This window comes from Fomitopsis serialis (assembly GCF_022376445.1).
Source record: "Fomitopsis serialis strain Sig1Antser10 chromosome Unknown B0H18scaffold_74, whole genome shotgun sequence".
Classification (NCBI taxonomy): Eukaryota; Fungi; Basidiomycota; class Agaricomycetes; order Polyporales; family Fomitopsidaceae; genus Fomitopsis; species Fomitopsis serialis.
Window position 1 is genome coordinate 169,888 of NW_025955034.1, and position 25,592 is coordinate 195,479.

At 56.2% G+C, this 25,592-nt stretch overlaps 10 protein-coding genes across 10 annotated transcripts; 4 read left to right on the top strand and 6 right to left on the bottom strand.

The window, feature by feature from the left end:
- Window positions 1-569: 569 nt before the first annotated feature.
- B0H18DRAFT_1026534 (pectin lyase-like protein) lies at window positions 570-3,119 on the bottom strand. The gene is made up of 16 exons (XM_048029821.1): window positions 2,815-3,119; window positions 2,693-2,756; window positions 2,543-2,645; window positions 2,370-2,486; window positions 2,308-2,313; window positions 2,216-2,256; window positions 2,117-2,160; window positions 1,991-2,065; window positions 1,848-1,933; window positions 1,682-1,790; window positions 1,567-1,626; window positions 1,484-1,518; window positions 1,367-1,433; window positions 1,152-1,312; window positions 862-1,092; window positions 570-805 (listed from the first exon to the last, which is right to left on the bottom strand). Exons 1-15 carry the CDS (start codon window positions 3,044-3,046, stop codon window positions 1,063-1,065), a joined length of 1,230 nt encoding a protein of 409 aa, XP_047889840.1. The 5' UTR covers window positions 3,047-3,119; the 3' UTR covers window positions 570-805; window positions 862-1,062.
- A 614-nt stretch (window positions 3,120-3,733) lies between these two features.
- B0H18DRAFT_623280 (glycoside hydrolase family 28 protein) lies at window positions 3,734-6,188 on the bottom strand. The gene is made up of 14 exons (XM_048038822.1): window positions 5,628-6,188; window positions 5,505-5,568; window positions 5,339-5,441; window positions 5,167-5,283; window positions 5,094-5,099; window positions 4,999-5,039; window positions 4,904-4,947; window positions 4,774-4,848; window positions 4,526-4,720; window positions 4,405-4,464; window positions 4,316-4,350; window positions 4,195-4,261; window positions 3,981-4,141; window positions 3,734-3,926 (listed from the first exon to the last, which is right to left on the bottom strand). Exons 1-14 carry the CDS (start codon window positions 5,857-5,859, stop codon window positions 3,894-3,896), a joined length of 1,233 nt encoding a protein of 410 aa, XP_047889841.1. The 5' UTR covers window positions 5,860-6,188; the 3' UTR covers window positions 3,734-3,893.
- A 111-nt stretch (window positions 6,189-6,299) lies between these two features.
- B0H18DRAFT_1026547 (uncharacterized protein) lies at window positions 6,300-7,149 on the top strand. Its single transcript, XM_048029822.1, has 4 exons — window positions 6,300-6,372; window positions 6,464-6,504; window positions 6,573-6,700; window positions 6,752-7,149. The coding sequence occupies exons 1-4, from the start codon at window positions 6,345-6,347 to the stop codon at window positions 6,840-6,842; spliced, it is 288 nt and encodes a 95-aa protein (XP_047889842.1). The 5' UTR covers window positions 6,300-6,344; the 3' UTR covers window positions 6,843-7,149.
- B0H18DRAFT_1026553 (uncharacterized protein) lies at window positions 7,150-8,121 on the bottom strand. Its single transcript, XM_048029823.1, has 6 exons — window positions 8,008-8,121; window positions 7,788-7,947; window positions 7,699-7,734; window positions 7,573-7,644; window positions 7,431-7,517; window positions 7,150-7,367 (listed from the first exon to the last, which is right to left on the bottom strand). Exons 2-6 carry the CDS (start codon window positions 7,853-7,855, stop codon window positions 7,298-7,300), a joined length of 333 nt encoding a protein of 110 aa, XP_047889843.1. The 5' UTR covers window positions 7,856-7,947; window positions 8,008-8,121; the 3' UTR covers window positions 7,150-7,297.
- A 311-nt stretch (window positions 8,122-8,432) lies between these two features.
- Window positions 8,433-9,811, bottom strand: B0H18DRAFT_1086557 (EXS-domain-containing protein; the record flags this gene model as incomplete). Its single annotated transcript, XM_048032055.1, has 10 exons — window positions 8,433-8,599; window positions 8,663-8,786; window positions 8,840-8,857; window positions 8,911-8,997; window positions 9,057-9,130; window positions 9,190-9,250; window positions 9,307-9,514; window positions 9,577-9,596; window positions 9,660-9,726; window positions 9,774-9,811. The coding sequence occupies 10 exons, from the start codon at window positions 9,809-9,811 to the stop codon at window positions 8,433-8,435; spliced, it is 864 nt and encodes a 287-aa protein (XP_047889844.1).
- A 472-nt stretch (window positions 9,812-10,283) lies between these two features.
- Window positions 10,284-10,529, bottom strand: B0H18DRAFT_844325 (uncharacterized protein; the record flags this gene model as incomplete). The annotated part of the gene is made up of 2 exons (XM_048039535.1): window positions 10,284-10,393; window positions 10,445-10,529. Coding segments are annotated over 2 exons (195 nt in total), but the record flags the coding sequence as incomplete, so codon positions are not given.
- A 3,191-nt stretch (window positions 10,530-13,720) lies between these two features.
- On the top strand, window positions 13,721-14,907 carry B0H18DRAFT_623538 (haloalkanoic acid dehalogenase). Its single transcript, XM_048038823.1, has 2 exons — window positions 13,721-13,796; window positions 13,872-14,907. Exons 1-2 carry the CDS (start codon window positions 13,731-13,733, stop codon window positions 14,652-14,654), a joined length of 849 nt encoding a protein of 282 aa, XP_047889846.1. The 5' UTR covers window positions 13,721-13,730; the 3' UTR covers window positions 14,655-14,907.
- A 93-nt stretch (window positions 14,908-15,000) lies between these two features.
- B0H18DRAFT_881578 (OPT oligopeptide transporter) lies at window positions 15,001-17,777 on the bottom strand (the record flags this gene model as incomplete). Its single annotated transcript, XM_048040852.1, has 10 exons — window positions 15,001-15,333; window positions 15,390-15,787; window positions 15,848-16,618; window positions 16,683-16,799; window positions 16,861-16,975; window positions 17,028-17,047; window positions 17,107-17,190; window positions 17,249-17,400; window positions 17,457-17,542; window positions 17,598-17,777. The coding sequence occupies 10 exons, from the start codon at window positions 17,775-17,777 to the stop codon at window positions 15,001-15,003; spliced, it is 2,256 nt and encodes a 751-aa protein (XP_047889847.1).
- A 718-nt stretch (window positions 17,778-18,495) lies between these two features.
- Window positions 18,496-19,307, top strand: B0H18DRAFT_1122312 (uncharacterized protein; the record flags this gene model as incomplete). The annotated part of the gene is made up of 3 exons (XM_048034490.1): window positions 18,496-18,716; window positions 18,768-19,114; window positions 19,168-19,307. The coding sequence occupies 3 exons, from the start codon at window positions 18,496-18,498 to the stop codon at window positions 19,305-19,307; spliced, it is 708 nt and encodes a 235-aa protein (XP_047889848.1).
- Window positions 19,308-19,674: 367 nt separating this feature from the next.
- B0H18DRAFT_1122313 (uncharacterized protein) lies at window positions 19,675-22,733 on the top strand (the record flags this gene model as incomplete). Its single annotated transcript, XM_048034491.1, has 8 exons — window positions 19,675-19,763; window positions 19,857-20,120; window positions 20,288-20,472; window positions 20,524-20,678; window positions 20,713-20,801; window positions 22,274-22,424; window positions 22,477-22,521; window positions 22,581-22,733. The coding sequence occupies 8 exons, from the start codon at window positions 19,675-19,677 to the stop codon at window positions 22,731-22,733; spliced, it is 1,131 nt and encodes a 376-aa protein (XP_047889849.1).
- Between the last annotated feature and the right edge of the window lie 2,859 nt (window positions 22,734-25,592).

Genomic DNA, 25,592 nt, shown 5'->3' on the forward strand with positions numbered 1-25,592 from the left:
GGCCGTCGGTGAGGGATACAAAGCCGAAGAGAAGAAGGTTGGTCATCGCGGGAGTTGCGGGACAGCACGTCAAAAACGGCGGGCAGGCAGCGGGCAGAAATACAGTGGAACACATAACAATAACACGTTAGATCTGATCGACACAAAGACAACAGGCAGCCTTACCATTTTGGGAGACAATAACGAAGACAGGGGTAGAGGCACAGAATGCATGACACAGGAGGTACAGACGCAGAGAGGGGAAGGGCGTCGTGCAACACTGCATGTAACCATGCGCTGAGCGGGCGGGGACAACGACTTGATTGGAACCGAGTTGGAGGGCGGTAGTGTGACAAAGCAGCTCAATGAGGCAATAGCCAGTTGCTGTATTCGGGAAGGCAGTCGGGATGCGTCGCGCTTCCGCAGACTTACAGTCAATTGGTAGCGATGGTCTACATAAAACACAGAAAAAAGACATAGATTACTGCAGCTTGGTAACGGCTAATGGCGCATCGAGGCATAACGAGGCATAACGGCGCATCGGCCACATCGACTTTTACTCAGCCACAGACGTAGACAGAAGCGCTGGTCCAAACAGGTGCAAACGAATTCACCGGATCTGCTTTAGTATACGAGTAATAACCGTCTCCGCGACCAGCGGCAGCACGAGACGCTGTTTTGGTGCACCATTGGTGGACTTCTCGAAGCACGACGGTATTGATACCTCCGTGGGCTCTCATAACCAGTAGCGCAGCGGATGGTGCAAAGTACGATCACCAGGTGCGGCGTACTAAGCCTGACGTTCTGTGTCAGTACATATCAGGTTGGTCCGAATGCATCGCGTAGGTGTCATGCCAGTGCTCATCCTGGTGTCTCCAGGTTACCGAATTGTGGCCTCGATGGACCAACCAAGTACAGTAGCACTAGTCATCATTGCAGGGCGCCTCGTGCAAGCCTTCTCTGCATTAAACATCTCTGCAATCAGACCTCGTACTGTGTCTCATCATTCTGTCGTAGCCTAAGTAGCCTGAGTCTTTTTACGTCCATGCTGTTCCAGATATACGGTCACAGCGCGCCCAGCGCTTACGAAGGCGCAGTGCAGTTGAAGTCAAGCTATGCAACGCGTACTCCATCAGCTCATGAATGACCACGGACGGTGGTCCGACACGTACCTCGTTCAAGGTTGCGATGTTCGCGCAGACGTACGTCGCGGTGCCGTTCGGCGCGGTCAACTGCGTGCCAGTCGCCGTGATGTCCTCGCATTCGGCTGAGCACTCCAGGTCGACGACGACGCTGCCCTCTTCGCCGGACGAGGTCCCCGTCACATTGATGTCTACGAGATTGGAGGTGAAGAACTGCGCAGGAGTGAAGGGTTGTATGAACGTACAGTGGACATCGGAGATAGAGAGAGTGCTCGGATACTCCTCACAGGTGGCCGCAGGCGTCGAGTAACACTGGAACAAAGACTTAGCTTCAGTCACGCTCATGAGTAAGGATATTGTACCTGGTTGAGATACATCGGATTGTCGACGTTGTACACTGCAACGGCACGATGAGACATGGTTGGGCCTACACTCTAACACTCACCGTAGAAGTTTTGGAAGGTGATGTTCTTCACGTATCCACTGCCACCACCCGCGGTACTGTCTGTTTCAATTATTGAGAAGCGCCCTTCGACAGAATCGACGAAAATCATACGCACTGGCGTAGGGGCTACCACCGAACACTTTGATGCGTGCACCGTTCTCCGCATTACGCATTGTAATGTTGTTCACGAACACATTTGCGACGATGTCAGTCTCGCCCGCGTACTAAGAGGCAAACAGAGTTAATTCATTGTTTTGTATCTGAACAGATGCGTAACGCACCTGCCCGAGACTGCCGACGGAAATGCCGTGCGAGCCATTGCACCACATGTTCTGTACGACCATGTTGGTCGAATTCGGCTTGAAAGCTATGTCAAGTTTTAGGATGGAAAGCATCGTTGTAGTGGATTCTCTGGTCTACTTACAGACACAGTCATCGTCGTTATTGACAGTGGAGTCTTGAATAGTGACATATGAGGACCTATATATGTCCCACCCGTCTAGACGCATCTTCAGTCATATTGTCCACTGTTCGTTGGGATTGGATCTACCTGAGTTTGCCGTCGGAGCACTTGAATACGACACCGAGCTGATGCTGAGGGTTCTGTCAGTGAATGAGCTCTTTGATGGGACGACAGAAGGAAACTGACTTGATACGGCTGTAGGTAATATTTGTGCTCTGATACACGAACTAAGAATGGAAAGTGAGTGGATTACGGGTATTTACTTTGCCCATCCTTACGTTGTTCTATGCACGACATTTAGCGTACTGTATCAGAAGCAAACGCGTACGATTGAACGTACCCAGAACGGCGAGCCAATCTCAGTGATATCCTCAACTATGACGTGCGATGCATTCCCGACGGTAAGTGGAATCGGCCGGGCGAAGGTCCTAGACGAGCCGCCAGCAGTACCCGAGTTCTAGTCCGAGAACCAGTTAGTTCCTCTTGCAGCATGCGAGATGATGCCTACATTACCCCAGTGGTATTGAACGTGTCCCACCATACTTGCCCGTTGCCATCAATCGTACCGCCGCCGTAGAGGTGAATATACTCTCCGGACAAGAACCAGAAAGTTGTCCTGTAGAAAGGTCAGTTGAGAGACTGCATTACGAAGTACACACGTACGCATTCTGGAAAGTCAAATACAGACTGTTCGGGGACCAGTAAGCGATGTTAGGCGTGTATTGCACTGTAGCATGTGTCCATGTAAGGACGTCAATGCGTAGAACCGACAAATCATCCCTTACCTGTTCCGCTCAAGACAATGTCAACATAACTCAGGCCCTCCGCCAGGAGCAAGGTGTTGACACTGTAGTATCCGTCGAGGATGATTGCTGCATTGTTCGAGCACTCCTCGAACGCGGCATTGATGTTCGGTCCGTCATCCTGTCCTCCACCAAGGGGCTTCACTGCGCAAACGGTGTCCCATGCGAGCGCGCTCGCAGCGAGGGATATGAGTGTCAGCGCTGCTTTGAACATAGTGGATACCTCGGCAGACGACGTCGACGCGTCGGAAGGGCGAGGATGCAGCTCAGTCCTTCCTCGACGAGGTGTGCTATTTATTGATTGTGAATGAAGGCCCCTACTGTCACGCGGATCCCCATGACGGGACTGCCGTATACCATGAGAGCGCTCATCGAGCGGCCCGCGCAGGGGTTGGACGACGAGGACCGTGGTAGCGCGAAGGATCCCCTGCACGCCCAGCCGGACTAATGTGTGCGAAGCAGTGGAATGCAGCGGGGATGCGGCGGCCCGGGCGCGTCGCGTCGCCGTCACGTGGGGACGTGTCCCTGTGCAACACGTCCCAGGACCAACGCGCGGCAGCAAACATAGCTCATCTGCATTGTCACAATCACTGCGTACCACAGGTTTACTCAAGTGTGTTAACATAAGCTGTGGTTCAGCGCCTGGCTTGTGGGCACGCCCCATGTCAAGGTGACAAGGCCAGCTGAGTGACCTTCAGGCGCAATTGGTCCAGCCGAGCATGTGCGGATTCTGAGCCCCTAGTAGTGATCAGTGTCAGCTCACCTTACGAGCGGGACGCACAAAATCTAGCGACTCACACTGTGTTTGAGCCAAAGGTTTGCTCCTTGGACGAGGCGGAGCCCTCCGAGAGGGATACGCTGGGAGATTGTCCGGAATCTCCGAGTCGGCGCACTCAATGAAGTGACTGGTTTCATATCACTCTCCTCCACTTATTATAGACAGCAGTGAGGACGGACACGCATCAAATAACGCGGACATGAATCCACTTCAAACCCGGATCCGCGATCCTTGTCATGCCGAGGCTGCTACGGTGCTAAACGCCGACGGCAATACATCAGCCTTAGCTCGCCGGGGCAGTACAGTTGAAGCCCAACTGTGCAAGACAGTCAGTTGGCAATCTCGTGTAGACCCCGATAGCACAACCTACCTCGTTCTCACTCGCGATGTTCTGGCAAACATACGTAGCCGGCCCCTTCGGCGACGTTATGTCGATACCACTCGCGGTAATGTCTTCACATTCCTGCGAACATTCTAGGTCCACGACGACGGTCCCTTCATCTCCAGACGATGTTCCCGTCACATTTGAGTCTGCGCGATGCGACGTGACTACATGAGCATAATGGTTTGATGAAGGCGCCTACAGTGTATATCCGAGATGGAGAGCTGACTTGGGTATTCAGCGCAGACAGAAGCGTCTGTCTCGTAGCACTAGATGAAGGTATCAGGCTTGCGTGGGTGTGTTGTGACATAGTGGCGACTGACCTGGTCAATAACGACCGGGTCGTCGACGACATAAACTTTCAGGAGGATTCAACGTCGACGGCATACGATCGACGGTTTGAGTACCCTACCGTAGAAGTCCTCGAACGTCACGTTCCTGACGTAGCCCGTACCTCCACCAGCCGTGCTGTCTGTAATACCGTTGCGCACATGTAGCGATGCAATCGAAATGGGAGGAATTGAACTACGTACTCGCGTCAGGGCTACCGCCAAAGACCTTGATACGAGCGCCATTCTCAGCGTAACGCATAGTGATGTTCTTGACGAAGACGTTTGCGACAATGTCGGTCTCACCAGCGTACTGGCCAAGGCTACCGATGGAGATGCCATGAGAGCCGTTGCACCACATGTTGGTCACAATAATCTCGGTAGCGTTCGGTTTCAGGGCTGCCAGACGTACGTTCAATGAGATGCTCAAGCCCGACAAACGGAGGACTCACAGACACAATCGTCACCGTTGTTGATTGTTGAGTCGGTGATGGTGACCTGGGAGGAACGGTAGATGTCCCATCCATCTACGAAATGAGACCATTCAGTAGACGTTCAAATCGTGTCTAAAAATGAGCTTACCGGTGTTCTTAGCTGGCGCGCTGGAGTATGAGAAGGAGTCGATACTAGGGTGATACATTAGGAGCAGTAGAAGCAATCGCGCTCTGATAACGTACTAGATGTTGCGATACGTGACGTTCGTGCTTTGGTACACGAACTGCTCGCACACATTGGTCAGTCTCACTTGAGAACCATTTGATAGAGCTCATACATTGTTCTAAACATGAGCATGGGTTCCAAGCTGAAATTAATGACGGCGATGAAATAACGGTTTAACCACTCACCCAGTTCGGTGACTGCCACTGCGTGATGTTTTCAACAACAACATTCGAGGCGTTACCGACCGTCAGAGGTATGGGGCGTGCAAAGGACCGCGTGGAAGCCCCTGCCGTTGCAGAATTCTACATAGCGATGACACGTCAATCTGGTTATCGGATAACATTGGAGAGAACTTACTCCGGTGATGTTGAAGGTGTCGTACCAAACCTGACCGTTGCCATCGATGGTTCCTCCTCCGTAGAGGTGGATATCGTCTCCTGAGAGGAACCAGAATGTCGTCCTACGTGGTACTGACAAGTCAGCATATGGCACTGGTAACACATTTAAGCATAAGACCACGAACGCATTCTGGAAAGTCAAGTAAAGACTGTTTGGAGACCAATACGCGATGTCCGGAGTGTATTGCACTGCATTGAGAGTTAGACTGGAGTCGTCATACAGAAGTGTCCATGCGATCAACGCTGACCTGTTCCACTTAGCAAGATGTCCACATGACTGAGACCCTCGGTCAGAAGTAGAGTGTTCACGCTGTAGTAGCCGTCCAAGACGATCGTGGCTTCGGACGCACACTCTGCGAAGACACTATTGATATTCGGGCCATCGTCTTGACCGCCGCCAAGTGGCGTTACTCTGCACACCTTCTCGTACGCAGAGGCTACGGCGACGAGCAAGAGTAATGCCGTCAGGATCGTAAACATCTTGTGTGATCACCGTCGACTCTGCAGATGCAGCAGCCTTGAATGGCGACAGCATGCGCGGACGCACTGCCAATTTATAGGGTTTCTTATTGTAATATTACGCGAGGCGGGCCGCGATGGATACCACATCACAGATGTGTGGGAGCATATCCTCACTGAGTAAAAACTATCAATGGCCAGCAGCTTCGCTGTGAGAGGAAGGCTACCAGGCGGTCCGGCGGAGAGCATGTTGTCTGGGTCATGAGATCAAAGCTTGCCAGACCGTTACAGGAGTTGGAAGCTAACCGGGTGAGCATCGATGAGTGTAAATATGGTGGTAGAGAAGAGAGAAATGCCGGTAGGAAAGTTGAAGTACAGCGGGTTTGAGTCTTGGGAGCTAAATCACGTGAAGCCTATTCCGCCTCGACGCCACCGACCGCATCGCGCGTGTAAGGCGGCGACCCTTCGCGTTCGACCACTACAACCGTCTGCCGGCCTTGCAAACCATGGCCACACTGCAGGGCTATGTTGACCGTAAGTTGCACTACATGCGCCGCTTTCATTCTGAATCATCAGTTGTGAAGTGGTCGAAGGAACGTCGTCTCATTCACTCTCCGCTTCTCAGATCGCGTTCTCCTCATTCTGCAGGATGGACGCGCCATAGTGGTGCGTGTCTTACCTGCATTGTCGTTTGACTCACGTTAATCATGATATGTCTATTCTCCGGCGTCCAGGGTGTCATGGCTGGTTACGACCAAAAATCAAACGTCGTCCTCTCCGACTCGAAAGAGCGCGTATACAGCATGGACGACGGCGTAGAAGAGATACCGCTGGGCTTGTATCTTGTGAAGGGCGATCAAATGTATGTGTTCTCATCTCTATCTCTTCACTGCTAACAGAGGCGCCACTGTAGAGTTCTCATCGGCGAGCTCGACGAAGCCCTTGAGCAATCAGTTGACCTATCCACGATTCGAGCCGAACCTCTCCCTCCTATTCGATACTAAACCGCCGAAATGACCTTCTTATGGGACTCGGGAAAAGACATAATCGCCCCAGCTGCATGTCATGCATTGCGCCTCCCGCATAGGGCGCGCCATGTACATCTATGGGCGTCCTAGAGCGGCGGCGCCAACGCCGGTGCCGGGATGCTGGGAGGATCACTCGCTTGCGAACGCGGATGGTTGAGAATGGGCGGACCCCATCAACGTGTCGCATTCGGTCGCTGAATTCCAAAGCATGTAGTACGAAGTGGACACGAGTGAATGAATACACACGTTCGGCACGGCCGATACAGCTATTGGGACTGTTTCAGTGCCTGTCAAAAAGATGGGTTGAATGGTTGCGTGCAATCGGAATGCAGTCCGTCAAATGTCTAAGCTCCCTAATCGTAATCGTATTTCGTCATGAAAGTCGTCAAGAACTACAAGCTACCGCAAGTTACTGATCAATGTAAACTTCCTCAATCGAGCTCGTCTTCAATGGATCGCCCACAAAACGCAAAGCCAGTGTGGCACGCAGGGATGTTCGCCCTAGAAACAGTCACGGTCAGTTCAGTAGTTGCAGAACATCCCCAGACCGATCGGAGGACGTACGCTGCCTTCGAGAAGACCACGAACGGGGAGCGCTTGTACCTGTTGGCCACAACCCCGATTCTCAGCCTGTTCAGGTTGACGGGCTCCCTGTGCAAAGTTGTCAGCTTCACGCTTCAGTCGTTACAACAGTGATATAATCTACCTGCGAGAGAGCAACATGTCGTCCTCATCACGGGCGTAGAAGCTCTCAACCATATCCGCTGACCGGCGGTTCCTATTCATACGCACTCAGTTTTCGCATCGTCTTCAAGATACGAGACGGACTCACTGTAAGGCACGCGCAGCGATGCCGAACTCGGTCCCGCTTCAAGTGTTCCGTTCAGATTCATCTGAACGGACTAGAATGCAGATACATACATTGGGAGTGCAACAGCCGGACCGGTAGCGGCAAGGAGAGCAACAGCGACGACAGCAGAGAAACGCATCGTAGACCAGTCGTGAAGTAGCAAAATAAGTCGTTGACGAAGGTGAAAGTGAGTAGCGTGACGAAATATAGATTAAAACGAAACAAGCAAGGCTAGAGAGCAAACGCGGCATTCAGACGACCACCAGATTGCAGTAGGGATGGGGTACTCACTAGCCAGTACCTGTACCCGTGAAACTTGGCTCGAAGAAGATGAGGAGCTCAAGCACGAACGAACGCGGGGGTCGCGCTTTTATAACACAGCCCGTACGTTGATAGACGCCCATCGTCGCGCCCGGCAACAGCGGTTATGGCGCCCAGGCAAAGAGGCGGGTACTTGCACAGCACTGACACTGCTCTGGACCGAATAGGATAATTCTGCTGAGACGTGATGTCAAGATCTGCAGTACGACTACACATAATCTGTGTGAGGCTGTCAACAAGATAGTATACCGCCAAGCACAGCAAAGTTACTAGCAAGGCGGAATGGGGCAGAGTGCGAACCTCAGCCGGCAATGCATCGAGAGCAAAGGCACTGGCTACACAAAGAACGATGACACCGCTGCTGAATACATCCTACCGGTGTAGATATTGACCAACTACCTACGGCGCCGCCAGGAGCTTGACTGACTACGTCTATCCGCATCCTCGTCTTCATCGCCACCATCCGACTCCTGACCAGCGTCGTCGAACGAATATGGCAGCGGGACCTCGCGCGTCACGCGGTATTGATCCATATTACCCAGGTGTTCGTTCTCCAGCCGGACTGCTCGCGAAACGGTGTCAGGTCCTAGCCTCTCTAGACGTCGGTTGCACGGAAAGCACTTACAGAAGTTCCACTGCCATCTCCTGAGCATCTCTAACATAGCTGCGATGAACGTGCGTATTGTGTAATTAATGCCGCTCCGCGGGATGTACATGACGAATTCGAATCGAATGATTATGTTGGTGATCTACAGACGAGGTCAGCTGTGCGGGTAAAGTGAAAATGATGTTTAACACTCACCATGGCTATGTAGTAAACCTGCACCACACGATAAATATACGTGTTGAACACGAGAGATGTGAAATGCTCACGGGTAGCCAGGAGGTATATAAGATCTCTGATCGCAATAGAGGGTATTTCGCGTGAGGTTGAAAGAATGACCAATCCATGAGGAAGTCCTTCACAGACATGAGACTCAGACGGCGCATCTTTTGTAATGCAATTGTGCTGAACTCACCCATGCGGTGGCGTATGTGGCATAGAGTATGCCCATGATACACCAAGGAACAAACCTCGGGCCATATGAACCGCCTACACCCCGGATGATAAGCGTACGCCATGTAGAAAACCCACCCGGCTAGCCAACTCACCTTCGGCTCTCCATAAGTAGTATGTCATGTAGTATATAACGCCCGTTGCGTACTTTCCAGCCTTCCGTCGCCATGTCAGCAACGGACATCCGCAGAGACCTGTCAAACGCCACTCACATTGACTAGATGCGTCCACTGCCGCGAATCGACCCACCGTCGGATGCTCTGAACGAATCGAATGAAGAGGGGTAGAGCGCCGAGGGCAAACATCGGGCCCCAATTGCTCCCCGCCGTGCAGACACGCCAGTTCTTCAGTTCGTGGCTGTACGCGCATCCCGCGAACCACAAGTCGGCAAGCGTGAACACTAGGCTACAGAATTGGTCGCTGAGCGCCATTATGAAGATGTTTAGTCCAGAGTCCGAGTAAGGAGAGTTAGAAGACTTTACCCCATCCAGAAGTCTTGGAACTAACAACAGCAGTGAACGTTATTTGGAGTTCCATGCGTTCGCTGTGAGGAAGAGAAACGCACCTCGACACGTCGTACTCCTGACGTAAGTTGTCTATAAAGGTTCTTGACCAGCCAATATCGCGAAGGTCTGAAGAGGATAGGTAGCGGGTTCAACCAGACGAACAACGCCCACACGAGCCATAGAAGTGCCCAGTATGAAGGTCCGACGGCATGTGAACCGACACGCGCGAACGAGAGCCATAATGCGTAGCAGAGGGTGGACAGTAGCAATGCAGGTATCTGCAGCAGTACACGCTCAGGATCTGTGAATGCAGCAAATGTCTTCCACGCACCTCGAAGTATTCTCTATGGTCTAGTTTTGTCCGTACATCCAGTTCTTGAGAAGACGACAAGACATCAGCACGCCACCAGCAGGATAAGTATATCAATGCATCCGTCAAACGCACCAAAGATGAAGACATAATTTATCCGTGCATTGTGCCAGACAAGCAAATTGATACCAATAAGATACGAAAATATGACAGGCACGGCCAAGATGCCGTAGACGAAGAGCAGGCCGTCCCACGACGGTATCGCTGCTCGCGTGTCAGGTTGAAAGCCTGTAGGTAGTGGACATCAGTGATACTTGTTCACGTGCTCGAGGCAGCTAACACACTCACTTCGATAGAGGCCATCGACAAGAGCAGGGACTCCTAGGCCGAGAAGTAGCCCAGACCTGAAGGTGCTGAAATGATGGCTCTTGTGGATCGCCCCGCTGCGTAGACGTGCTTGGGCACGTTTCTTGTCGCCGCGAGCTATGACAACTGTGATAAGTCATGATGATGCTATGGGCACACTGTCCTCACCAAATCGAGCCGCGAAGAGATCCTCCATTTCACGAAGCATGGCATCGAGTCGCGCACCCGAGGATATCGCACTCGGCTCGATCTTCTCGATTGTATACGCTTGCATGGCAGGAATCTACGAGAACGGAAGATATGATGAGACGAAGATCAGTGTAGCCCATAGAACGTAACATACGTGCGTGACCTTTTCAAACTTCTTCAAAGCCTTCCTGAACCCAATGAGGTTCAACGTCTGCAATACAGGCACGTCAACTCTCCACTGGGCACCACGAACCGTATTACACTCACCCTATAGTTGTTCAGCACCTCAAGACCTCTGCACAAATTGGTCAGGCCTTTGCACGCTCAACCAGATTCGCACTACACACCGATAGCACTCCTGCATCGCCTTCTTCAGTTTCTTCTTCGCCTCGTGGTACTCCTCCGGGTCATGCCTCGCGCCCGCCGACCCCTCATGCAGGCGCACGCTGGGGCGCTGCGCCTCACCCTCGCTCTTCCGCGCACTAGGCCCTGCACCAGCACCTTCCACGCGCTCCGTAGCCCGCACGGATGCCTTCTTCCCCGCATCGTCCTCGTGCTCGAGGTCATTCAGCGTCGTCGTCGCCGTCGTCGGCGGGCTCATCACGCGCGCCTCGATCGTGATCGCCTTCTCTACCCCTGCATCTTCGTCGCTCCCCTGCCGGGGCGTAGACGGCGCGTCGTGCTCCCGGGCGCGCTGCCCGAGGTGCGAGATCGGCGTTCGGAAACGCACGGGCATGGTGAACCACGCGGGGCCCATGCCTGCTTTCGGATGTGCTTCCTGGTAGCCAGAAGAGCGAGCAGAGTCAGAGCGCGTGAGAGACGGGAGAGAGTGGCGACGTACGTAGAAGGCCCGCCTGTGGTCCTTGAGCTCTTGCAGCTGCTGCTTCAGCATTTCGTACCTGCCATCCAAGCCGTCAGTTGACTGATACGCACACAGTCGACCCTGCGCAGACCCACCTCGTCATCAGCTCGCGCTCCCTGGCGCAATAGAAGCTCTCCACCTTGTCCAGCTCCCCGTCCAGCATATTAAAGAACGACCGTGCCACGGGCGGCAGCATGGGCAGTAGCTCTCGTAACGGCGGGTGCACGCCCACGGCCCACGGCCAGGTCTTCTTCGCCGAGCCCGGCGTAACAGGGATGGACGTGGCGGGCGTCCTCGGGTGACCTTCGTGCGCGATCGATTGAGAGCCAGAGACACTGCGTGCGTGCGCCGTCACGGAGAGGCCCGTCGTCGTCCGCCTGCGGAGACGCGGGAGGACGCTGCTGGCGCGGCCCGGGCTCGCACTGGTGTGGATCTGCACCGGACTCTGCCTGGCGTCGTCAGGTTCTGAGTCGGGGAAGGACTCTCTGCGCATGTCCTCGTCGCCTTCAGGAGGCGGGGATGACGAGGGCATGCTCGCCCCCGCGGCGTCCGAGCTGAAGCGCGTAGTGCGAAGTGGGCTGGATGTCGAAGGCCCCTTTTCGGCATCGGGGTGACGGCTCTGTGAGGGAGTGAGCGGGAGGAGGGGTGTGGCGCCATCGATGCTTGTGTCCAGTTCGGACTCTTGCGCACGCCTGATGAGGGTGATCTTCTTCTTGAGACCACGGTAGTCACTATACACACAATTCAGTTTTCAATGCTTCGTGCTTGCCATATTCGCTGGAGGATCGAATGGCGACATGTACACAATGTCGCAGCAAATGCACAATGCCCGTACACTACGACCCAGCCAGTGGCAAATCAACAGACATCCCTCGCGCAACCTCCGCATAGCTGGATCTCTCCAACCTCCAGTGCAACAAGGTCTGTACTGTCGCGGCCTGGAGCCGCGACAAACGCAAGCGCTCCAGCTCAAGCATAGTATCAAGTTTGGAATGGATGCTGCGCGGGGGTGTCTAGGGGTGCCTGTTGACTTGCGACCACCTGTCAGTGACAGGCGATGCTCTGCTACCGGTCGATCCATCTTCGTGACAGACGCCACAGCTTAGGCAGCATGTCAAAGGATCCCTGATGATTGGGGAGAACACCTTGATCGAATCCGGGCATTATTGGGGGTCTCGGAGGCGGTAGGCCTGAGTTTTGTCTGGACCTCGGAAGGGCGAGGATTCCGCGACGATAGGCCCTTGCCAAAACCCTGTACGCAGGCAGAAGACATGGAACCTTGACTTCAGGTGATCCGCACCCTCTGCCGTTGGACCTCAGCCACCCGCCACGGTCTGCTGCCCCTAGACAGTGTTGTTTTTGACGGGAATGTCAAGACCGGCACACTCCGCGTTTGTGCAGGTCTGGATATAGAGGCCTATTGATTTGGCAACAGTTAAAATGACGGGCCCACCGGTAGAGCCCTAAGGAAAAGTCAAGACATCTCGTGCAATCTTTGGGCAAGCCTTGGGCGTAAGATCGCCATTTTTGTCCGGACATGATCCTGGAAGGTCCCCACATAGAATCAGGGGTCCTCATGTCAATGTCGAGAGCTGCGCAGTGATCGTGCTACCAGCCGGGACAGAAGGCCGCTGGCGCACAAAGAATTTGAACGATTGTACGCACATATACGCCTTTTTCCACTCAGGAGTCTATTCATGTGCTGAGGTGGGCCACCCAAACTAGTGTACGATACAGCACACACCTGAGTCTCCTCCAGATACCTGACATTGTTTCGAACTGAAGTCAGCATGGAGGACAACACAGACTGCCAGTGACTAGGCAGCACGCTCATGTCAGGGCTCATACAATGACGCACCTAGCAAATTTCATGGCTGGTCGTAATTAGGATCATGCACGTTCGTCACAGAGAGATAGGATAGGTGGGAAGAGGCGAGGGTGGGAATGCGTGCAGACCCTGCAATGCGTCCGAAGTTAGATTTTGTCGCTGCCCCTCGCGAGTCCGACCGTCGACGCGCCTCTTGTTGCCTCGTGCTCTTCGCGTCTCGATCACGTGGTCTAATGAAGGGAGGGATGCGTAAAGCCAGAGATCACCCGCTCAAATCTGTTTCCGAATACTGTTTCCAACATCGCAGATCCGTCGCAGCAACAACCGCACAGGGTGAACAGTAGTCTTCTACTTCTACTTAGTGAGTCACCTTGACTCTGGGCTGAATGTGCGCTCGGTACCTTGACGAGTCCGAGCGCTGAGCGCTGAGCCCGGACCCGGAAGCGCGTAATCGACTCCGAGAGCAATGAAGAACTCGGATATAAACTGACGGTGAGATCATGTAGGACCAAAGACAGCCTACTACTGTCTCGCGCAGCTCACCTCCGCTGTTGAAGAACATCCACGCTATCACTATGTCTAGTACGCCCAGTCTTACTGACTACAAGGTCATCATGTTCGACGTCTACGGAACGCTCGTTGTACGTACCCCATCTCTACGCCTTCTTACTTCTCTTGCCAGCTTTTGGCGTATGTATCGCTCATGTATGTCACAGGATTGGGAGTCAGGCATCGTGCACGGTCTCAAGCCCATCCTCGCGGGCACGCCCCTCGCCTCCCGCGAAGCCGCCCTGACAGCGTACCAGAACGTCGAACGCGACCTCCAAACCCGCTACCCGACCATGCGCTACAGCGAGCTCCTCACCCGAGTCCACGCCGAGCTCGACGCGCGCGCCCACAACCTCTCCGCACCCGCCGAACCCTCCGGGAGCACCGCCGCAACCGTCGAGAGCAGCACCGGCGCGGTCGTCGAAGGTACTACAGTCGGGTCCTCCGCGTCCGCGTCGGAGTCCCCGGACGCGCACACCGCGTTCGGACAGAGCATCGGCGGGTGGCCGCCCTTCCCGGACACGATCGCCGCGCTCACGACGCTCAGCAAGCACTTCAAGCTCACGGTCCTGTCCAACGTCGACCGCGCGTCCTTCGCACACACCCAGCGCGCGCTCGAGGGCCCGTCCGACGCGCCGCACTTCCGCTTCTCGGCCGTCTACACCGCGGAGGACGCCGGCGCGTACAAGCCCGATCCGCGTGCGCGCGAGTACGCGCTGCGCCGCGTGGAGGCAGAGCTCGGCGTCCCGCGGGAGCAGGTCCTCGTCGTCGCGGTGAGCGTGTCGCATGACGTGCAGCCGTCGAGGGAGATAGGCTTGGCGACGGCGTGGATCTCGAGGAAGGGGTCGCTCATTGGCTGGGATGGGGACGAGGGGTCGAAGGCGACGTTCAGGTTCGACACTCTGGGTGAGATGGCGGAGGCGGTCGAGCACGAGGCGAATGGGGCATAGGCGATTGCCTACGTTGTGTTCGCATGTATACCTACAGAGTGGGGTATGATGAAGCAATGATGTATGTTGTTGGCAGTCTCCCATCCCTGCTGGGTAAAAGTAATACGACACTGCACTTGCTGCGTTGGAATTTCTCTGGGAAGCGTCAAGATTCGGCATATCCAGACGTGATCCAGAGAGATGGAGAGTGCATTATGGATCCATCCCGTGTCATGGCGAGTAAAGGACGTACACTAATTCTCGTACATTATCGTCGCACATCCACCGTCTAGCACAAGGTGAACTCGCCGAATACTACGCTACATCAAAGCCCAAGTCAAAAGTCCACAAGTGAAAACCCCACGCCCTACGACGGCGGCGCGAGACACCGGTCCGCCGACAGGTTGAAGTCGTTCCCCCACCACTGCGGGAAGACCACCGTCTTGCCCGCCGCGCCGAAGATGGCGAAGTTGAGGATGAAGACGATGACCTGCGTGCCGCCGTCGAGCGCGGCCGCGACGATGTAGTTGTACTTCGTGAACCAGCGCGGGTAGCGCGTGCGCACCCACCACTGCGACAGTATCCCGAGCGCCATCGACGTGTTCACGGATGTGTTCACGCCGACGGACAGGTAGCACGAGTACTGCATGATGATCGACGTGTTCAGGTTCTCGAAGCCGGCCTTGGGCCAGATGCGGTACTGCACGCGCCACGTCAGTTTCGTATCATAGCAATCCAACACGGAGGAACACGCACGCAGAGGTAGAACGGCAGCGGGAGGAAGAGCCCGATCGCGAGCGAGATGGGGACCATCTTGTACGTCGAGTGCGCGCCGAACATCTGCGGGGCGAGCGCGCCCCACGCGATCGCGTTCGAGTTGTAGCTCTGCGCGTTCTGGCCGGACCACAGACGCGTGCCCGCGATCGACAGGAGCGCGTCGCGCTGCGCATTGATGATCGACAGCATCATGACGTAGTTGAGGATCGCGCCGACGACCGTGCCCGCCATCTGCATGCAGAACGTCACGCGCGGCGCGAGCTTGCAATACTGCCCGAGCTTCAGGTCCTGCAGGAACGCGATGCCCTGCTGCAGAGGGTGCGCGCCGTACATTGCGCCGTACATGTTCGCGACGGGGCGCCCGGGGACCATGTACGCTGGAAGATTCGCCAGTCAGCAATCCTGCAGAATCCAACAGGGCATAAAAGACAGCTCACCGGTGATCATCTGGAAGAAGCCGTTACCCGATGTGTTGAACTCCGAGAAGCCGATGGTGGCTGCAAGGGTGGAGTACAGCGCACAAAAGATGAAGCCGATGAAGAGGAGGATCGTAAGGGCCCACCACGGCAGACCGGAGTCGCCAGTGTAGTTGGTCGCCTGCGCGATGCCGTACGCGGCGAGGAGGATGGCGAGGTACCACCAGCGCGGGATCTGCTTGTACGCCTTCATCTTCTCCCAGTGCACGTCGTGAACGAGGTACTCCTCCTTGTTCCACGGGTTCAGCGACATGACGAACGGCTTGAGGTCGTTCCAGTGGTACAGCGCAATGTGCGTCACGACCGCGCCGAGCGAGAGGTTCGACGTGATCAGGTAGAGCGCGTTCGTCGAGGAGAAGTACGCGGGCCCGAGCTCCTCGTACTTGGTCGCGTTGAACTTGCCGTTGCTCAGCAGCGCGGTCTGGTCGTACACGGACCCGTTCGCCGCGAAGATGTCCTGGCTCATGAACGGGAAGTCCTTGGCATTCCAGAGGTTGCCATAGTACACGGCAGACATGAGGGCATACGTCAGGAAGATACCGATGTCCTGGTTGAGCTGCAGCCAGAGCGGCGAATAGAGGCAGTTGGATCCGACCAGGTTCCAGTCGAAGCATACTGCGAGTAGACCCATGCCCTCGTTGTTGGACGCGCCACCGAAGACGTTCCGCACGACGGACGAGTGGTTATCCGCCAAGCAGAAGATTGAGACACCGCTGAGGACAGGGAAGATCCCTGTCATATCGGCAAGAAACCATCAGTATCAAGGATCACGGACTAAACATTGGCTTGGACCCACATTCAGGAAAGATTTCCCAGCAGAACATGATAGCGAAGACAGTCCAGAACAGGCGGACACGCTTAGAGGTCATCTGTCTGTCATAATGGAGGGCCTGGAACAGGTTGGCGATGTAGACTGGGCAAGACGAACGTCAGTGACCGTGCCAGTGCGCAACATGCGGTCAACTCGAACGCACTGTTATTGGGCCAGAAGCACTTGGTCGGACGGACAAGTGCCTCAGAGAGCAGACCGGCATAACCATATCCAATCAGCTGCGAACCGATCAACGTGAATATCGCAATTCCGGGATTCTGCGCGACAGTGAGCGTCTGGTAACTGCGGAGTGCTTGACGTGGGACCCACCATGTCATTGTTGTAGTACACTATTGCAAACGGCATCAGTGAAATTCACTCAGCGATAACTGTCTGCAATCTGACTTACAGTTCTGCACGGAGATGACCTGAATCGCGACGGCGGAAGTGGCAGCCGTGGAAGACATGATAATGATGGCCGTGTGCTCCTTGACTACAGAAGAGCACATGAGCCACTGGTTTCCGCCCCACGACGATATCACTATACGCACTGTTGAAAGGACCAGGGTTCACCCAGCGCCACCAGCCACGAGATGGCAGAGCCATGTGCATTCCATTACCGAACCAGTATGACAGGATGAGCAGGAGTAGCACCGATACGTTGAGCGTCTGGGGCTTGAAGTAATAAATCTGCGCCAACACACTATAGTGGCATCAAAGTCAGGCGTGCGTCTTTGTCAGACCGGCGGTGATGCTTACGCTCCGAATGCAGAGAAGCCAAGACCAAGGAAGATTGTGCGGAAGGTTACCGCCTGTAGCTCGGGGTCGTCCCTCGCCGATAAGACCTAGGGTAGAGGACGTGAGTGAACGCGTACGAGAGACGGTATGGCTGTGCGCTACCTTGACGGCGACTTCGTAGGCCTCCTCAACTCGGTACTCAGCCTCGGTGGCCTCGTCGTTGGCGATGCGGTCCTCCATCGCCTCGACCTCCTTGGTAAGCTCAACGTCGTCGACGGCGACATCGTCCTCGAGCTTCTTCTCGAGAGAAGAGTCGGAGAGATGCTTGTCGCCGTCGTACATGGCAAGGTGAGACGCCATGGCTGGGATGCTGGTGGCGGACTAAACCTGGGACGCGAACGTCGACGTGCAAGGGATTCGTCGAGAAGCCGGACTGGGTGACGCTGGGTATTTATCCAGAGTGTGGCTACGCGGGTCATGGCAATATCATAGAGATGCGCGGACGAGAAGTGGAACCTGTGGCGGCGCGTTGGCGCATGCGCCCGTCGTTCGCATCTGGCAGGCTGCTGTCAACTGTGCACCAACGAAGCATGCGCGCGAGGCTACCTGCAGTCGCAGATGGCTGTATCTACCGCACGGCGAGCGTGCACACGACCCCTTGCGGCGGTAGTCGGAGTACCCGTGACTGTAAGCGCCGAGGCCGTGCCTGGGGATCGTCGCTCGAGGAAGGATCGATCGAGATTGGTTGGCGGGGCCACGTCGCATGCGAGTCTATCCTGCTCTCTTGCGCCGTGCGCCGTGCTCTCTCTTGCACCGCGCGTGCTCTCTCTTGCGCTCATCCACACGCGCTCCGTGGCGTCGTGCGCTCTGGCGTCCCCGCGTGCCGCGGCGTCTGCTCCGAGCGCGCGACAGCCTCTGCGGGCATGTCCAGCGACCGGGCAGAAAGCCTGAGTATGCGTCCAATTTACTCGCTCAAGGGCGACACCCAGCTGTCCCCTTCCTGTGTGCTGCCCAGCGTAGGCGCCCGTCCCTTCCCCCTCTCCGCGCACAAGGGCATCCTATGTACATGCTCTCTCCAAGTGACTCGTATGGCCCCCCCGCGCAGTCCCGTCCGAGCCGCCAAGTGAGCTCCGCACGAGAGGCACTGAACACGACGAGCAGCGCTCAGATCCAGTCCGCCCCACCGTACGTCCCCTCCAGCATCCGTCTCCCTACTACACGCTTGCCCTCGCACCCAGAACCCCGCGTGCTCCGCATTCCGGACGTCTACGCAGCCACACGGTAAGTGGAACACTAAGTGATCCCGAATGAGCACTCACCATAACGCGGCAGACGAGTACGGCTCGCGTGCAGGAACACGCCGCCGCTCGCCGGAACGCGATGTGTCGTGTCTTCGTCGATCTTCATGTCCACCGCCCCGCCCCGCCCAGAACCTCGCTACCACCTCCACATTCAAGTCGCAATGGACGCTAGCACCTGCCAAGTAGAGCTGCACGCGAATCTAGAGCAAACACTTACCGAACCGTCGCCAACGCGACAGACGAGTAGGGCCAGGGTGTGGGAACCTAAACCCGACCACTCCGCTCGCCGGAACCCTATGCGTCGTGTCGTCTTCGGTCATCACCCTGCCAGCGTCTCTCGCCTGGACACCCCGGTCGAACCCGGCACCACTACACACGGTCAGTACAGCTCCGCGGGATGCAGTACACTCACTCACCACTTACTGAGACAGACCCTGCTCGCCGGATCGCGATACGTCGTGTCTTCTTCGCCAGTCAACCTTGCGTTCCGCGAACATCCGCGTTTCGCGGCACCGAGCACAATCCGCTGAACAGATCGGCTGCTGCTCGCTCGCACTCATCGCTGACTTGACGGGATCGTCGTTGATCTGGTGACGCGGTCGTCACTTGCCTGTGACCGTCCCGCAACTCGGCCTCACGACCGGAGCCCGACCCGCGTTCCACCACGCAAGACCGCAAGGCCATGTCCTGGAACATGGAGGTGGAAAACTGCGTGGGCGTGAGTGGATGCACCATCCGTCTGCAATGTCCGCGTACCGATTGTGTCGACAGATCCGCCTCGCGGGGCCTTCCAGTCCGGCGACACGCAAGTCACCCCCGGCGCACATGAGAGTCGGACGGCCACCGGGCACGTCGATTTGCCCAACCAGCACGCGGGGAGCTGCGACCGGGAGTGGTCGCTTACGAGCTGATCCCCGCCGACCACGTACGTCGGCGGCATGTCGGTTCCAGCCCGCTTTTCCAACTCGGACGCGCACAAGACGCCCGACGAGATTGTCGTCGTCCGGCGGCGGTCGACGGCAAGCACGTGAGTGACGTGCGGATCGTCCGAGACCCGGAACTTCACTCACTCACTCCTCTGCCACCCGCGCTGGTGCTTGTTCACCGCGTACAGCTGCAGGCTGCCTGGCGAGCCTGGGACTCAGCCGGGCGCATCCAGGAACCGGCTACCATCGTCGTCCTCCGGGTTCCGGCTCACCGTCGACCACAGCAGCCGCGTCGTCGACCGAACGCGTGGAGGAACTGGAGATCGCCGTCGTCTGACAGGCGGGCAGCAGGACGGAAATGGCTCGGTGAGTGTCGAGCAGATTTGTGGTCACCAGATCCAGCGCGCACTCGCGGTCGTTGACGGGGAGGCTATTCCGCCATTGGACGAGCCCGGCGAGTGCGCTGCCAGGCGTGTCGAGGGGCGGACCGCGACGTGTGACCGAGGACGTCCAGCGTCGACGCAAGACAACCCGGATACCTGAGACAGCTGTACCATGTGCAAGTAAGTACGCTGTGTCACGGCAGGTTCTTGCGGACTATGTGCTCACTTCGAATGGCTTGCAGGCTGTCGTCGTCAGTGACGATCGCAGACGGTGACGCCGTTTCGCTGGCTGTTGCCGTTGGACGGTCCGAGAAGCCTTCCGTCCACGACACTGCCTCGGGAGACGAGGAACTGGAGATCGTCGCCGTTCGGCGACGTTCGATAGACGGTGAGTCGCGAGACAGCTACATTCAGTGGAGAACGGCGGGTGAGTGGCGTGTAGGCTTGTATGAACCGCGTACTCACTTGCGCTGCCCAGGACTGCTCACGCTGAAGACTCGCTGGACAGAGTCCAGCTCGTCGTCGTCTTGGACGGGCTGTGCTTGTCTCACGGTTGGAGTCCAAAACCATCCCGGCGCGGCGAGGAACTGGAGATCGTCGCCGTCTGGCGGCGGTCACCTGGACAGCAGATGGGTGAGTGCTGATCGAGGACGCCCTGAGTGACCAGGCACCCACTCAAGCAATGCATGACCTGCTGATGGTCACCGGTGTCGACGTCGAACACCTGTCGGTCGTGACGGCTATCGGTTGGAGCCGGTAAGCCGTACAAGGAGCGAGAGCGGGCTCCGCCCGCGACGCCGGGCTGAGGGTGGCGATGGTCAGGGAAACACGAGGAGTTGCGGGTTCGCTGAGGGCCTGGTGACTGCGGATACGGCGTTGACGTGGCCGCGTCGTTGCGGCCGCGAAGTGCATTGACGGCGAAGGTGGGCTGCGAATCACCATTGTGAGTGGGTCTGCTGTCGCCATGGTGCTGAGAGGGATGATCGTCGTCGTCGGGTGCACGAAACTGCTCAGAGGATGGCTACGACGGAGTGGTCGAGTTCCGGGAAATGTAAGTGTCGGCTGGGAACATGTCTCGGCTACTGTAGCTATGTGCGACGTGGACACCACAAGAAGGCAGACCCTGGCCCGACGAGTCGGCGACAACTCGGATCAGCGCGCGCCAGGGCATGTACATGAGGCGATGAGGATGCTCGTACCTAGCCAATACTGAGACGAGAAATGGGTAGTGTGAGTGTTGAGCTCTGTAGCAATCAACAAGTGTCATGCATGCCCATGAACAATCTGGCTGGCCTGTGTCAGTAATAAAGGCTGGACTGTCTTGACCTGAAGTATGTGAGTGAATGATCACGATGTACTAGTGAATCTTGCGCGCTTGCATTCAATTCCGAAGCAAGTCGACAATGTGAGATCAGACGAGAAAGCTTGGCCTGATCGAACTGATGTGGCCTGTAGTAAACAGGATGGCTCTGTACGAATCACAGGGTTATTACATTCTGTTTCCTGAGTCGAAAGCTAAGTCTCCGAGAATGGTCTGTATAGCTTCAGCATCTATACTACACTGCACGGCCCTATTCCAGCTCTTGCAGCAGCCAATGATCCTTCGGACCACTTATGGCCATAGACGAACCATCACGAGCTCATCCATGGACCACATGTGTGTCTCAGGAAGCTGCTATATCATGTAAGAGGTACCAAGGATCACCCTGAAGCTCTAGAGCGTGCAGAAAAATCCCCGTCTTTTGCCCCCAAGAGATCATGCGGAATGTCCTCATTTAGACTTACTAGCGAGTAGCGACATCAAATGCAGTCACACCGGGGAAACCATCATCTCCGAAGCTGATCGCCGCCCTAGCACCCGATGCTGTTTGGTTTGTTGACAGGCTGCGGGATGCCATATAGTACACTTCCCTGCCAGTCTTGCTCTTCACTGTTTCGGGTCGTCGGCGCCTTCTTTCGCTCGCTCATTGGTGTCGTAACTTGAAGTATCCACTTCACTTCTCGCCCGCTCAGGACTGCCATCGACGTGTTCGTGGCCGCATCACATCCAACACTCCTACCGACATGTACCAATTGTCTGGCCAACCCACCTCGCTGTACAGTCCCTGTCGACGTTCCTCTCTGCTCCGTCACGCACCAGTACTGTCGAAGGCACACATGATCTGCCGCGGCCTTCTCTCGACCGCGGCCTTCTATAGTACCCGCGCGCTGACCTGCATTGCCCTCAGCCTCGTCTTTCCGCGGTCCGCGGTCACGATAGATCCACATGTTACACCACTTCCAGATACCGAGCTTGCCAACATCACTGGCAGCTCTGCGGCGGCAGCGTCACTGAGGTCGGATCAAGCCGCAGAGTGGGACTCGTTGACGGGCTACGCGGTACGTGCCGCGCGTCCCGTCTCTTGCTCGCTCTGACCCACCTGTCGTCCAGCCGCAGCAGCTCGTTGCATTGTGTGCGGCCAGTTTGCCGATCCGGGTGAAGTCCAAGGCGGGAAGGCGATGTGCTCGCAGGTACGCGAGTCGAGTCGATCGTAGATGCGCGCGCCTGTCTGGAGCGATATGAGTAAAGACGGCACAACAGTCGAGGCAGACGGGGCATACCTGGCCAGTCTAAGACACGGTTCGGAGGGTTCTGCCCTCCCCACATTGGGGCAGGCATCCGCCGAGCCATTCGACACAGACCTGTAGCCGGTAAGTAGCACTACGGCAGCCAGCCAGCGACGGGCGGATATGTGGCCTCAAAGGAGCGGGGCGAGGAGAGGGAGAAGCCACGCTTTGGCTCGTCGCTTACAGCGGGAGAACGTGTCGGCTGTCGCAGAGGTGACGGAAACGACGAACGGCGGTAGGAGACGTCGGGGCCGAACAGTTGGTGACGGCATGATGAGAACGTCGTATGTAATGAGAGCATGTAATGGTACTTACATACGGATGAACTCGTTGTCGCCGTGTCGTGCGCGGTCGGTCCGCTGATGGTGAGCCCAACACGTGCCCGCTCTAGGCGTTGTTTCATTGACAGACTCGAACTGAAAGGCATATGAGTCGAGTCAATTGTAGTCGAGAGGACCATTCGTAGAGCGAGAACAGTAGACGAGCGAGGAGGGCGTACTGGGCCGGATCAGCCTGGGAATGGTTCAGAGTGTTTGGACTTGCGCACTGATCAGAGCAGACAGCCGACGAGACATTCCATACAGACCTGTACGAATAGCCCGGTAGCAGTATATCCGAAACCTGTTTCCCGGGACAACATGCAAAGCTAGCAAAATCGAAATGTTCCGTCAGCTCGTATCGGCTCTGATTAGTAGAGTGACAGCCCGATCAGTGGCGTCCAGAGCGGCGCGCGCAGATTCGGAGAGATCGCGCGGTGGCTTGCCGCTTACAGTCGAAGAATGTGTCCGCTGTCGCAGAGCTGACGAGAGCGAGGAACCGACCGGCGGCAGGGCGTGTCCGTGACGTCAGGACTGGACAGTATGTGATGAGAGCGTCGTTTGCAAAAGTGTAATGGTACTTACACGCGGATGAGCTCGTTACTCGGCGGAGGCCCGGTTGGTTCAGCAACCAACGGCTGTGCTCGTGTTATGCATATGACCGGGACTCGGACGAGCCCGTATGTCAGTGCGATTTCTTCGTAATCCACGCCTCGCACGGCCTCAGAGCTAGCATTCAGTACATACCCATTTCGCGTGGTCATTCGACGGCCACCGGTGTCCAGACGACGCACGAGGGAGGCGGTCCGGGGTGCTCTGGAGTAGTGGCGAGCAGACCATCGCCGAATACGACATTCCGTACCCGGATTCGTCCCGGACGACCTCGGACGGAGTTTCGCAGCGTATCATTGCATTCTCGTAGCAATAAACCTGGTAAATACGGGGTGAGGAGGTGGCGTGAAGGCGAGGGGAAGCGGGACTCGAGGTGGCAGGTCAGATGGTGGATCCCGAGCAAAAACGCGCGCCCAGAAGTGTAGACATAGCAGTACCCGGGCATTGCGCGTATCGACGGACTCGTCTCTGCAGCCCAAATCTATCTGTGCAGACAGAATTGGCGGGACGGGCGGAGGGAGCAGGTGGCAGAGGTAGGACGACAAAGACAAGTCGAGACGGAGGGAACGGAGGCTCAGAGTGGCTGGAGATCGTCTGGCCGATCGCCAAACACGAGGCTCTCAACCGCTGCAGACGGGCGCCTAGTTTCGTGCGTCTGTGCGATCGTCTCTCCTGCTGCTCTCGGGCTGGCTATGCTTTCTGCTCTGGTGTGGTACGTGAGTTGAGTCATGATATCCTCGTTTAATGCCTCTGAATGACTTAGACGCAGTAAGTGCTCAAACGTGCGCCGAAATGCAGCAAAAGGGCCTGTGTCGTATTTGCGAGAAGGTCTACTAGTCCTACAAGAGGTACGTCCGCGGGAAATGCGTTGCTTGCGATCAACAGCCGAGCGGCGCTTCCAAGGGCGCCCGTACGTGATGCATCAATCAGAACGCGCGCGTTGCCTCCCGACGATTGGAAAGTCGGTAGGCAGACTCGGAAATTGGTGCGGCTCAGGTACTAGCTTGGAAGCCGGTAAGCGACGCCAGCGCACGACGGGGTGCGGGGACACGAGGCCGCGCTGGGTACGCGCCACGGCAAGGTGCGATACACACGTAGCGCGCTTGAGCACGCACGGACCAGCTCTGCCAAGGCACGAGCTATATAAGCTGGGCTTGTTGGCCTTCTACCGCCATCATCCCCCTCGCCGCTTTCTATCGCTCGAATACCACCTCTGCTCTCTCATTATACCCTGCTTGCTATGCGTCTTGTATGTATAGAACAGAGTCTGTTTCCGTCATTGTGAGTCGAGTCAATTCGCCGCACGTAACAATTGCTAACACGGTTATACTCGCAGTCTACTACGTTGGCCCGAACGTGCGTTTCCTTGCCCAGTTTCAGTGCTCATCTCAGCTGACGCGGTTTGCGAGGAAATGTCATGCCACGTCAACTGTCGTCAGCTCTTTAGAGGTGAGACATGGGCCGATTCCGCATTTTGGTACTACACTAACATTTCTCTTCAGTGCATGTGTACATAACTGAATGTGTGAGTGTCGCTTTGCTGCTCGTCGGTATGCCTTCCTAATACCTGTCGTTAGAGCCAAATGGAATCGTTTTGCTGTCCACAGCAGATACCGTCACGGTGGCAGGCGAGGCGATGCTCAGGGGTCTCGCAAGTAAACCTGCCGGTATCAAATTGCTGCGCGAAGAGACGGACTGTTCGTCTCCGCAGTCTTGTCTTAGTGAGCCGGTTCCGCGTGGTGCGCATGACTTGGCGCGACGTGGATCAGAACTGACAAGTCCTTACGGGAAGGAGTCCAGTTGCTAGCCTGGCCCTACTCGTCTGTCGCGTTTGCGACACACGTGCTGGTGAGTAGCTTTTCGCAGTCATTGTTGGAGTTGTTGCTGACGTCGTACGTATTGCTAACAGACGACGGTCGTGATGCTGCTGTATAGCTGATGTCGGTATGTACGGAGGCACCCGGTCACTGTCATCCCGACATCGCACATTGGGTATATTGTCTTGGTATTC

What these genes read in the sequence shown, in the direction of transcription:
- B0H18DRAFT_1026534 (XM_048029821.1), bottom strand. Translation starts at nt 3,046, where the DNA reads ATGTTCAAAGCAGCGCTGACACTCATATCCCTCGCTGCGAGCGCGCTC. An exon ending in CGGTGGTAGCCCCTACGCCA is followed by an intron (nt 1,627 to 1,681) that starts GTGCGTATGATT and finishes TAATTGAAACAG; the next exon opens with ACAGTACCGCGGGTGGTGGC. An exon ending in ACATCGCAACCTTGAACGAG is followed by an intron (nt 1,093 to 1,151) that starts GTACGTGTCGGA and finishes CGCGTTGCATAG; the next exon opens with CTTGACTTCAACTGCACTGC.
- B0H18DRAFT_623280 (XM_048038822.1), bottom strand. Translation starts at nt 5,859, where the DNA reads ATGTTTACGATCCTGACGGCATTACTCTTGCTCGTCGCCGTAGCCTCT. An exon ending in ACACCTTCAACATCACCGGA is followed by an intron (nt 5,284 to 5,338) that starts GTAAGTTCTCTC and finishes ATCGCTATGTAG; the next exon opens with AATTCTGCAACGGCAGGGGC. An exon ending in CTCCATCTCGGATATACACT is followed by an intron (nt 4,142 to 4,194) that starts GTAGGCGCCTTC and finishes CGCATCGCGCAG; the next exon opens with ACTCAAATGTGACGGGAACA.
- B0H18DRAFT_1026547 (XM_048029822.1), top strand. Translation starts at nt 6,345, where the DNA reads ATGGCCACACTGCAGGGCTATGTTGACC. An exon ending in ACTGCAGGGCTATGTTGACC is followed by an intron (nt 6,373 to 6,463) that starts GTAAGTTGCACT and finishes TCCGCTTCTCAG; the next exon opens with ATCGCGTTCTCCTCATTCTG. An exon ending in CTTGTGAAGGGCGATCAAAT is followed by an intron (nt 6,701 to 6,751) that starts GTATGTGTTCTC and finishes GCGCCACTGTAG; the next exon opens with AGTTCTCATCGGCGAGCTCG.
- B0H18DRAFT_1026553 (XM_048029823.1), bottom strand. Translation starts at nt 7,855, where the DNA reads ATGCGTTTCTCTGCTGTCGTCGCTGTTGCTCTCCTTGCCGCTACCGGT. An exon ending in GACATGTTGCTCTCTCGCAG is followed by an intron (nt 7,518 to 7,572) that starts GTAGATTATATC and finishes AACTTTGCACAG; the next exon opens with GGAGCCCGTCAACCTGAACA. An exon ending in GTGGTCTTCTCGAAGGCAGC is followed by an intron (nt 7,368 to 7,430) that starts GTACGTCCTCCG and finishes GACTGTTTCTAG; the next exon opens with GGCGAACATCCCTGCGTGCC.
- B0H18DRAFT_623538 (XM_048038823.1), top strand. Translation starts at nt 13,731, where the DNA reads ATGTCTAGTACGCCCAGTCTTACTGACTACAAGGTCATCATGTTCGAC. An exon ending in ACGTCTACGGAACGCTCGTT is followed by an intron (nt 13,797 to 13,871) that starts GTACGTACCCCA and finishes TGTATGTCACAG; the next exon opens with GATTGGGAGTCAGGCATCGT.